Source organism: Taudactylus pleione, unplaced genomic scaffold, assembly GCF_031769625.1.
Source record: "Taudactylus pleione unplaced genomic scaffold, aTauple2 ptg000393l, whole genome shotgun sequence".
NCBI lineage: Eukaryota > Metazoa > Chordata > Amphibia > Anura > Myobatrachidae > Taudactylus > Taudactylus pleione.
The window spans coordinates 2,257,363-2,270,029 of NW_028284794.1; the positions used below are offsets into that span (position 1 = coordinate 2,257,363).

General features: G+C 42.1%; 1 protein-coding gene across 1 annotated transcript in view; it reads right to left on the reverse strand.

Moving 5' to 3' along the window:
- Positions 1–395: 395 nt before the first annotated feature.
- LOC148506847 (uncharacterized) overlaps positions 396–12,667 on the reverse strand; it is a 119,549-nt gene continuing 107,277 nt past the window's right edge. Inside the window, exons 5-7 of the mRNA XM_088446091.1 lie at positions 2,334–2,392; positions 1,096–1,131; positions 396–629 (exon numbers count right to left, since the gene is read on the reverse strand). Of these exons, the coding sequence (XP_088302217.1) occupies positions 396–629; positions 1,096–1,131; positions 2,334–2,392 (329 nt within the window). The remainder of the gene's footprint in view (positions 630–1,095; positions 1,132–2,333; positions 2,393–12,667) is intronic.

Consider the following 12,667-nt stretch of genomic DNA (forward strand, 5'->3'; position numbering starts at 1 on the left):
TCAGGCCCTAAGTCAGTTCTGTGTGCACTAGAGGTGAGACCTTCTTCCAAATTGTCTGCCCAGCGGCCCACAGCTTTAGTTACCCAACCGAAATCTAGGGATGGACGAGCCAGAGCCCCTGCATTCACAGAAATGGTCTTTAAGAAATTTTCCAATTTCCTATCTGTAGGGTCTTTAAGAGACGCCATGTTAGCGATAGGTAAAAGGGATGACAAAATAAGCCGAGTATTGGGGTTTCCACTGGTGGGAGGAGACTCCCACTTAACCCTATCTGCAGCAGGGAGAAGGTAAAAGGTAGCAATACGCTTAGAAACTTGAAAGTGTCTACTGGGGTGAGTCCAAGCCTCTGCAGAAGACAGACAGGTTGCTCCAATTCCTACACGAATAGAGTAGTCTTAACTGCTCTGATAAGAGCCTCTACATCTATAGGAGACATAGTCTTCTCCCAGGACAGAAGACGTCTCCACGTCTGAGTAAATAGAAGAGCTAGCTTCACCATCTGAGCATATCTCTGAATCCAAACCTCCAGAAGATAATGGAGTGGAACTTTCACGCAGAGCAGGTCTATGCCTAGGAGCCCTATCTCTATCCAGCATCTGCTGAGAGGACATGAACACCTGAGGTAGCCCCTAGGCATATTGGGCAAATATCTGCATACAGGGTGGCTCTATCATGTGGAGCTGTGGCACAGTGACAGGTACAGGTGTACTGGTACTAACATATGGTCTAACATTTATGACCTTACCTGTGTAAGCCAAGACACCCAAGCCGGTTCTTGAGTAGAAGCTATAGGCAAAATTACCTGTTGCAGGGCTCAAAGCAATGGACACACAGACTGTCATGCCCCTGACCCTGAGGAGAAGTGACACTAAGACACTGTTTGATGTGCGCATTGCAGTAGCACCAGCCTCCTTAGTAGTTTTTTTTCTGGACATACAGTAAGCAACAGAAAAAAATATACACCAACTTACTTAGTAAGGTGTAAGCACCCCAGGGTCTTTGTAGTGCTAGTATATAATGAAAACCCTTGTATTAGAAATATACCTGCTTCTGTTGCAGCAACTAGCAACTAGGCATAAAAAAAATTCTACTCACCTCTGCAAGGGATGTACCATCAGTGACCAGCCCCAGCTGCACAGATAAAAAGAAAGTACACTTACATATATCATACATCCAGACCACTCAATGTAGAATATGTGGGCAATAGCTCAACAAACCAGCAAAATGTAGCGGGAAGGAGCAAGGAAAGTAGTGCAGCTGCTGGGAGCAGGCTATCAGAGAAGACTGGAGCCTTGCCTCACTCTCCGACACTGAGACAGGCTATAGCTAAAATGGCGGCTCACAGTTCTGGAGGGGGAGGAATGAAGGTAAAATGTGAATGGGACTTGCTGGGCTCTTAGGTAAAGCATGCCCCAGGGGAGGGACAAACAGGGAAGAACCCACCTGGTCTAACCCCCAGGGTTAAAGCAGCCCCTGCTCCTGGTGGCCTAGTGGTGAGCACAGTCAAAACAGGTGCCCCTCACTATCAGCACCACTGGAAGTCTCCTGCTCTGGTGGTGACAGCCGCTGACTCATGGCTCCCTCCATGCAGAGAGCCATCTAACCTGACATCCCCTGGCTGCAGCTGGCAGTTTATACTGTTTGAGAGTCCACAGCCAAAAAACTGAAAACAAATGTTCTAAAATAAATCAATTACAAATCGGAGGACCATCTAAAGTAGCACCCTATAAACTGGTGCCCGGCTCCTGCTGGTACCAAACTTAAAACTGAGATTCAGGGCTGGGGGCGGGGTATAGAGGTAAGGGAGCCTGGGATTGTACAGCAGGTAATTGAATTAACTGTGTGGTGCTCAGACTTCCCTCTCCAGGCTATACCCAGAGTCATCCCTGTGCCCCCTAGTGGAGGAAGAAAGAATAATATTATAAACAGTCCTTAATGTCCTCAATTTTACAATGAGCATAAAAAATGAATGGCAAATGATTATGCACATCAGCAAAGATGGTCTCTATGCCAGTGTGCGTCATCTTTTATTATTATTATTATGATTATTATTATTATTACATTTTATTTATAGGGCACCACAAGTTGTCCGCAGTGCCATACATACAGTAAAGGGTACACAGAACATTACATTACAATACAGTAACCAAATTATGAACAGAGCACAAGCTAACAATTAGCAACACAATTCTCTATACACAATACAGCTGGGAAGGTGAAGGCTGTCATAGAAGTGCTAGAGAAGAAGGCTGTGAGACAGTGAGGAGGATCCTGCTCCTAGGAGATTACATCATCTTTGTGGTTTAGCTGCAGGAGAAGAGGGCTGGTCTCACTTTAGCATACTCCAAATGTTCTCCCTGAAAAACATTGACATGAGTTGTGGTTAAATCCTCTAATTGTGCATATTGGATTCTTAAAAATAAACTATGATACAATCCAACATCATACATTGTTAGGGTTTTGTACTGACCCATCAGTGCTACTTCTAAAAGCTCCAACAAAGACCATTTAATTATTTTTGCAGATTTCAAAGAAGCTTTCCCAGTAAAGTAGAAGTTCTCCACTCTCCATGACAATATATATTAAACTTAGTGCATATAATTGTCCTTGATTATGGAAATCACAAATACAATAAACATTACATCTATCTACCTGTAAAATGACACAGTATCACAACATTAGGGTTATCAGTTAGTTTACTTTAATTCACTTAGTTTGTTTGTATGTAAGGCATTAATGTGTGTAACTTTCTCTAGTACTCAGTATTTTAGTTTGTACCCCCTCATCCTGCTCCCCTGTACACCAACACTGACACACAGAGGATAGTTGAATGTAAGACAGATTTAAACCTGACAGAATGGGAGCAGTAGCTTCATGATCTCACCCCCCCCAATCACCCCTACCCATTTCTCTTATCAGAGGTGGTATCAGGAAATCAGGAACTGCAGGGGGGGAGGGAGAGGGACACAAATATAGGGGAACACAGGGAGTCCACCCACCCTTTGGCAGCATCAATCCCTTCCTAAATTGTCTCCTTCCTGCATCTCATATTTCATATAACCCATCTTGGATTGAAAATGGGGCTGCCTCTTCCCTGGGAGTCGGCTGAGATGTGGTTAGGAGCTACTGTTACTTCACATTCAGGTTTACTCTGGCCAGACCAGAAATCAGAACATGTTTCTGGAGTCACTAATCACTAATCCTGGATGGGCACTGTGGACCTCATTCAGAGGCGGTCGCACGGAGCGATTGGACGTAGCGAGCGATGTTTTTTTCATCTGCGCATGCATCCACATGGCAGTGCACATGTGCAAGCCTGTCTTTCCGACCACAATCCTCTTGCTCGTTAGTCACTATGAGGTCGTAGCTGTGATTGACATTTTGTGCCATTTGTGGGTGGTTACAGGGGAAGGTGCTTGTGAATGGGGGTGTGGTGGTGTGAACGCAGGCGTGGCTGACCTTAAAAAATGGCGTTTTAAGGGCGCGCATATATTACTGAGCGAGTCATCACACACGTCATCTCGTAGCAATAACGATGCTACTGCTCGTAGTGCTAAAGGTAGCCCAGGGTCTACCCTAAGCATTGCGAGTGCAGGCGATGGTTTCTGCCTCAACCGATGTCTGTAGGCAATTAACAATGTAACAGGTGTTAATCATGCTGACGTAGGTTGCCGCCTGCGACTGACTCTGAATTAGGCCGTAGAGATAGGTGTGCTTTCATTGTTGTGGGTGTTTCCGCGCTTACGATGTGCGTTGCGATTGAGCGCTCGTTTTGCATATTCTCGATCACTTTGGGTGCGATCGATCGCTCCCGAACGACCGCCTCTGAATGAAGGCCTGTGTCTGGAAAAGCACTCCTGCTGCTCAGCTGTAAAGTTACTGAGATACAGATTGATTACACATTCTGTCTCAGACCAGCATGCATTTTGATTACTCTCCATTTAAGACACATGCCTTGGGCTGTGCATTAACAGTCCATACTGAACTATTTTTAAACCTTGATTCTTACAAACCTAGACACAATGGTCATTGATTGTCAGTCATACAGGTTTCTGGACTCTTGCCTTTTCCACTATCTCTATAACCTCCTGAATTCATTTTAAGTAACTCCTCACTCAGTACTGTCTTTATAATCCTTCCCCCGTGTTTCCTTTCCTCTATCTTCTTATTCTCCAACCTTCAGCCTCAACATAACCAAAGAGAGCTCCATCCATCTTCTATCTGTGTTATCTGGGTTCACCATTGTAATCTGATACTCACTCTTTTTTTTTTTTAATCAATATTTTATTCAAAAGATGAAAGACAATATGCAGTGGAAACCATGCAGGGGACTATGAGAACAAGAAAAAATAAACCAAAACATATTTAGTACAATAGCAATTGGAAAAAGAAATTAACATCGTACATGGAAAAAATAAATTGTCTAAACTATTTTCATATAGATTTTAGAATGTTTGTGGCGTGACAATCCACCACGAGGAAGAAGGGGGGGGGGGCGAGAAGAGAAAAGAAGAGAAGAGGAAATGTATATATAGAAATAGAAGTAATATAACTAAAGAGCATCTTTATGACCAGGTGTTATAGAAACACTGGAGGCATCTGAAAATTTGAATTCCATGGATCCCCTATTTTTATTAAGTTTTTGGAACAGTTGCGTAAAATACTCATCACGTATTCCATAGGATATACATGCCACACTTTAGCTATGACCTCTCTTATTGTAAGGACCTCTGGTTTTTTCCAAGCTGTTGCAATGCTACAGTACATTAAGATGATAAGATTACATGTCGAATAAATTTATGCTGGTGACGAGTAGCATCTGGGATTGGGACACATAGTGGAAGTAAAAAATACTTAGGACTAAAAGGGATGTTTAGGCTGACTATAGCGTGAAGGAGGGATCTAATCTCATTCCAAAAAGAAACGAGTTTAGGACAGGTCCACCAAATGGGCAAAAAAGTTCCAATATCAGTACTACATCTCCCACACAAATTAGAGGTATCTGGGAACATTTTGTGTAGCTTAGATGGGACATAATACCATCTATAAAAGAGCTTATAGGCGTTTTCTTTGATATGTACACAAATGGAACTGGAAGACACATTAGTAGCAGATACCCACACTCTTTTGTACTATTTCATTTTTCAGTACTTATATTTACTGTCTCCACTATGATGTACTGTATAGGGGAAGGTGAGGCTGATTGTTACAAAAAATCTTTAATCACAACCAAACATAAAAATTTGCAAACAAAACAGTATTCTTTCTTCTATTTATTTTGGGAGTAAGTAACACCCAATAATTATTGTAACAATGAAAAACATGTTTTTCAGAACAAAAATAATCATAGTAATCTGCCTCCAACAGTGGTAAACTGTTAAGGGGTTAGGGCAAATTTTTAGAGATAAAATAATCTATACAAAATCTTAATATAAAAAACATTCATTAGAAAACTTTATACTTTTGTCACAAAATCACATTTGGCATATATTTGGTATATAATCTGATGACAATGACAGAAATCACTCATTGTCACTGCCGATTTCTGATTCACAATTAGTGTAAGTACAGTAAATGCTGCTGCATCACCTGTTACACAAGCAACATGAGCCCACCCTATACATGCAATACGCTAGACCCACCCTTGGCCAGGTTTCCACATTTTGTAACTCTTAGCTCACATTATACAGGAACACTCATCTTCCGAACTCAACAATGTTTTGGCTACTTTCTGTTTTTTAGATTTTGATGTCCTCTTAGTCTTTTTATTTTTGCCTTCATTCCAGAGTAAAGATTTCTTACGTTTCTGTAGTGTTTCCTCTTTTTTTTTATTTCTTATATTTGCCTCTAGTTCTAGCTGGTCTTTAATGGGAGTGTCAGTGAGTAACAACTTTCCTCCAATACGGTGTAACAACTAACCAAGATCACCATAGTTTGATTTCCGTGCTTCAATTCATGATTATAACCATGATAATAAATACACTAATGGTCTGTGATTTTAACAAAATGAATGATAAACCCCTTACCTTTACCAGTCCAGCCAAGATACGACTTCCAATCTAGGTGAAAAATATTACTTTGGAACAAGAAAAACAGATTTGTTTTGGTACCTATTACGTAAACACGTCTGAGTTAGAGCCGTTTCACTGAGGACTGACTGTAACATGTTAAAACTTGTTCCCAGTCGCACGAGCCGTGGCGAGATGTGGGTGCAGTTTTAGATTCATAGTAACAACTTTCTCCTGAACTACTAGCCCCGCCTTCCCCTGTGATACACTTCAACAATATCTTTGCTCTCCCTTGCTTGATATTTTGGCTCTCCACTTTCCCGCCCACCACTACCTGCTTACATTTGGCTCACCTATGTTTTTTATATATTCTGTTTTTACTAAAGTTTCATATAAACAGAAAAAACAACACATATTGCATATGTATCAAAACAGTATAAGATCTGGTAAAAAATATAGTCACATACATATCCGAAATAAAAAATCAACAACATTGTAAAAAAAAATAAAAAATGAAGCGGGATCTTTCAAAAATAAGGAAAACAAGAGTCATATCTAAGGGTCATAAATCATGTAGTATGATGTAATGATGTGATATAATTCTTAAAGTCATCCGAGGACTTGTAATATAGCCATGGAAACCAGATACTGGTCAAATCCGAGGGTTGATCCAATGAAGAGTTTAAAATATCTTCCATAGACATAACAAAATAAATTTATGGAACCAGCCATTGCGAGAGGGGGGTTTATCAGAATTCCACAATATTGGGATAATGGATCACATTGCATTGCATAGATGGCAAAGTAGGGACTTTTTATATGTAGAAACCAGGGTTGAGGACTGATTAAGGAGCCAAGAAGTGGGGTCTGTAGGCACAAGGCAGTCTAAAATTAATTGTGAAATAAGAACTACTTCAGACCAAAAAGTTGATAAACAAGGAGAGTCCCACCAAATATGCCTCGAAGATCCTACAGCCAAAGAACACTTCCAGCATGTGTTAGAGATAGAAGGGAACAAGGTATGGAGTAGGGAGGGGTGTCTGTGCCATCACATTAGAATCTTATATTGTGTTTTTTTTACAGTAGCACAGATAGAGCTGGAATTGGTCATAATAAAAAAAATGCCAATCCTGTTCAGAAAGGGAGAGGCCTTCCTTTTCCCATGCCCTGGTCCAGGGAGGAAGGGACAGTGCCTGATCTGATAATAGCAAATTGTAAAGAACTGATATCATATGGGAGGGGGAATGGTGGGAGACACATAGTCTCTCAAAAGAGGTAAGCTCTCTTCTAGCTAGGACTACCTTATTTTCAGAGTTTAGAAAATGGCGAACCTGGAGGAACTTCCAAAATTGAGTGAGGAATTTCCCATTTTTCTCTAATCTCTGAAAATTGTTTAATGCCTGAAACAGAAACCAGCTGGCCAACTCTGAAGAGGCCTGCAGAAGTCCAAGCGGGGAAATGTGAGGGGTTGAGGCCAGGTGGAAACTTGGGATTAGCCAGGAAGTAGAAGAGAGGTCCAAAGTCCGAAGAAATAGATGGAAGTTTCCTCAAGGACTTCCAGATAGAAAGTGTGGAAGATATTGATGGGTGAGGAGGAGAAAAATTAGAAAGAGAGGGTCACCAAGGCACGATTTCAGGGTGTTGTTTCATGAAGCAGCCTTCTAGATCAACCCAATGCTTAATGTCTCTATTCCTATTCCATTCAAGAATTCTATTCAGGTGGGTGGCATGGTAATAAGACTTAATATCTGGAAGTTGGAGGCCCTTCGCTTGTTTCGAACAAGGCAATAAATCTCGTAGAATTCTGGGTCGTTTCCAGGACCAAATGAAGTGTTGAATCAAAAGAGTGAGTAAACAGAACAAAGACTCCGGCACTTTTATCGGTATAGTTTGGAGGACATAGAGCAACTTGGGAAGCATGTTCATCTTGACCACATTAATTTTCCCCAGCAAAGAAAGCTGCTTGAGATGCCAATGGCTATAGTCCAGGCAAATGGACAAGGGAAGAGGGGAGAAGTTAGCGTGAAATAGTTGTGACAAAATTTTAGTGAGTTTAATCACTAGATACATACTGTAATATAGGAGGAGTGCCAAAAGAAAGGGAAGGCTGCTTGCAAGCCAGCTACTATATAGGAGGGAGAGGAAATATTGAGGGCCCTGGACTTTGAAAAATGAATCTTGAAGTTGGACAATTCTCCAAATTTTTGATGGGAAATGATGGCTAACAAATCATCTGCAAATAAGGTTAGTTTATGCTCTACGTCAACCACAGTTATGCCTGAGATATTTGAGTTAGCTCTTATAGATCTTGCGAAAGCTTCATTACAAAGTACAAAAATTAATGGGAATAATGGGCAGCCCTGACTGGTGATTCATAATAGAAAAGGCCTCCAACAGGGTGCCATTGACTCTTACTGTTGCTGAAAGATTCGCATATAAGGCTAAAATTATATGTAAAGCAAGAGGACCTAGTCCCATATACTCGAGCACAGACCTCAGAGACGTCCAATTTATCCTGTCAAATGCTTTTTCAGCATCAGTGGATAGGAGAATGGTGGGTGTATTCATCTGTGATGCCAGATGCAAATGATTAAGGACTTTTGTGGCATTATCAAATGCTTCTTGCCCCATAACAAAACCTACTTGATCATTGTGGATCAATTGTGGGAGAAGGGGATGGATTCTATTGGCTATAAGTTTAGCTATAATTTGAGATCAACGTTAAGAAGCTAGATGGGTCTGTAACTTGGGCACAGGGAGGAGTAACCTGGCTTAGGGATGACCGAAATATGATCTTCTAAGGATTGGTTAGAAAACTGGGAGTCTGCAGAAACAGAATTGAAAACGGGCAATAGTCCATCAGGGCTATTGCCCGTGGGAGAGGAGGAAATTGCTAACTCAACCACTTGTAGTGTATAAGGAAGCTCAAGTGATTCTCTGTCTGAGGGAGAAAGGGTTGGGAAAGACACTAAAGAAAGATAGTCTAAAACATTTTGGGATGAATGGAGGGGAGATGAGATTGGGGAGGAATCCGCCAAATTGTAAAGAGTGGAATAATATTGTTGAAAGCAGTAGACAATTTTAGATGTCTGCAAATGTGAAATGCCAGAATTATCTCTAATAGCATGTATAAACCCAGATGCTCGCTGCATTCTCAAGACTTGGGCTAGAAGTTTCCCTGGTTTGTTCCCCCATTGGTAAAATCAACATTTTCATTTTCGTAGTGATGATTTAATGTTGTCATTAAGTAATTTATTATGTGCTGTACGAGCTCCCAATAACAGTGTACAACAAATTAATACTTTTAATTTGTTTACTTTCTAACAATAGTCATACATTACTAATTTGAGGTTAAAGAAAAACTAAAATGATTTCAGAATGTTTTTACTAGTTCTATTTTGAAGCTATACTACTTGTACTATACTGTATGTACATTAGTAATATAGTCATAGTGAAAAACTATTTTAAAATAATCTGATATTTTCTTGATAGAAAATAAATAACAGTTGTTTTAATTCAATCAATCACAAATAAGAACACAAAACGAAACAAACATACAGCATAGGAAAGTACTATGTATTATAGTGGCCTATTCATGGGGGTGCTTTCTCTATGCTTGTCGCTTGTACTCCTCTTCTGGGGCATCTCTTGTCACTGTCCAACAGTAGTTATCACCTACCCTGATATCTTTGTTCCATTGCTGAAATGTCTTGGTGGAATCGCTCACTATGCTTGTCACTCAGTGCACCACAGTTATCTTGTGTGGGTAATCCCGTGAATCGCATATATTTGAATAGGAGAGGGGACAAGTAACTGATTCATTTAATTGGGTCATTAGGCCCCGCTCCCACTGTGTGGAACGCAGATTGCTGGTAAGATTCTCTCCATTCTGCCCAATTCATTAGGAATAGCCCTACATCATCATAAATGGGCTATATCTTGGAACTCAGGACCTCATTCAGAGGTGTTCGTAAGCGGCCACTCGGTCGTACACATCCAGTGTTCCAAACCACACATGCGCATGGTTAGTTGTGCGCATGTGCGTACGAGGCTTTGCGATCCAAAATGCTGTAGATCGTATGGATTACGAGCAGGAAGTGGCTTCCGAGAGTTGATTGACATGAAAGGCCGTTTGTGGGTGTTGACGGGGGTGGTGGTCTGAAAACGCAGGCGTGCCTCAGCGTTTTGAGGGCGTTTTAGGGGCGTACATAAATGACCTGCTACGACCGACATAGAAGGCCGGAAGTAGTAAAACGTCACTCTGCGAGCAGGATAGAGGGCTGGCTGATCGTACAGCTTAAGGTAGGGTAGGAGCACCCGCAAGCCACACAGTACAATCGATAGTATCAAACGTAACTGATGTTAGGATTGATGTTTCTATTTTGAGCCACACAATGCAAGCAGCTAATAATCGATTGTTGTAGCTAATAACACTGCTAATTGGCTTGTAATTGATTCTGCTGTGTTTGCATTTGTGAATAATAAGAATAAATAAATTTCATGGTGATTGCTTTCTCTATGCATTTTTTTTTATTTTTTGTGGGCATCAACACAACACAAGCGGCCGCAACCATGAGAAGAAAATTAACATACAGCGACTGACAACGATTGACTAGATCGCTAACTGCTATCACTCGTTAGCTAGAGGAGGTGCATTGTTCACGTATGGGTATCACTTTGGTTGCAACCGACCGGCCAAGCGATTGCTTCCTTTTTCAGTTTCTCGGTCGTTAGGCGTATGACCGAGCGGCCGCTTATGACCGCCTCTGAATGAGGTCCTCAGAGCTAACTGAGAGTTTTAAATGTCACCTCCAAGCAAGCAACCTGGTGTCCAGCAGGTCTAAGATGACCACCTGCTGTACAGTACTTTCAGCAGCAACACCAGGGGCTAAGCAGACCTGCAACCCAATAAGGAGAGTCAGGTAAGGCTGTGGGGCTGATGTGCAGGGTCCATGATCAGTCCAGAAGTGAAGGTCTTCAGCTCCGGAGTCGTGGGTGGAGCAGGCCGCTCTCGCAGCAGTCACAGAAACCAATGGCCAGAAATGGACCAAGACGTAGTTATAGTGTGATGAGGGGAGGTCCGGAGGGTGAGAGGAGGCAGTCGGGGGCAAGCAGGAACTTTTGGGTGTGACTGAGGGCCACATGAACGCCGCGCCCTGTTGTGGGACCCACGTTTCAGGCAAGTCTGGGGTCTCTGGAGGGTTGATGACAGGCCACAACCCAAAAAGGCAGAGGAGGTTCCCCCCCGCTCTGCAGTCCCTATCCCCTGACAGCAGCAGGTAGGGAGGGACAGATAGGTGCCCTAAGTAGGGGCCGAAGGCAGGTTTCCAGGCCTTTAATAGGATGCCAACCAGGAGCTAGAGCTGCACACATCCTATCCCGATAGCCGCCAAGCCACGCCCCCCCAGCTCACCTATTTTTAAATTGCCTCTACTGTATTCTGTGCTACACTACTCTACTGTACTCTGTGCTAAACTACTGTACTGTACTCTGTACTACCCTACTCTACTGAACTCTGTGCTACACTAGTCGATGATACTCTGTGCTACACAATTCTACTGTACTCTGTGCTACACTACTCTACTGTACTCTGTGACACTATTTTACTGTACTCTGTGCAAAACTACTTTACTGTACTCTGTGCTACACTGTTCTACTGTACTCTCAGCTACAAACTCTGCTGTACTCTGTGCTACACTACTGTACTCTGTGCTACACTACTCTACTGTACTCTGTGCTACACTACTTTACTGTACTCTCAGCTACATACTCTGCTGTACTCTATGCTACACTACTCTACTGTACTCTGTGCTACACTACTGTACTCTGTGCTACACTACTCTACTGTACTCTGTGCTACACTACTCTACTGTACTCTCAGCTACACTACTCTACTGTACTCTGTGCTACACTACTGTACTGTACTCTGTGCTACACTACTGTACTGTACTTTGTGCTACACTACTCTACTGGACTCTTTGCTACACTACTCTACTGTACTCTCAGCTACATACTCTGCTGTACTCTGTGCTACACTACTCTACTGTACTCTGTGCTACACTACTGTACTCTGTGCTACACTACTTTATTGTACTCTGTGCTACACTCTACTGTACTCTATGCTACACTATTCAACTGTATTCTGTGCTACACAACTCTACTGTACTCAGTACTACACTACTCTACTGTACTCAGTGCTACACTACTCTACTGTACTATGTGTGACACTATTCTACTGTACTCTGTGCTACACTACTCTACTGTACTCAGTGCTACACTATTCTACTGTACTCAGTGCTACACTACTCTACTGTACTCTGTGCTACACTACTCTACTGTACTCAGTGCTACACTACTCTAATGTACTCTGTGTGACACTATTCTACTGTACTCTCAGCTAACTACTCTGCTGTACTCTGTGCTACACTACTGTACTCTGTGCTACACTACTTTACAGTACTCTCAGCTACATACTCTGCTGTACTCTGTGCTACACTACTCTACTGTACTCTCAGCTAACTACTCTGCTGTACTCTGTGCTACACTACTGTACTCTGTGCTACACTACTTTACAGTACTCTCAGCTACATACTCTGCTGTACTCTGTGCTACACTACTCTACTGTACTCTCAGCTACATACTCTGCTGTACTCTGTGCT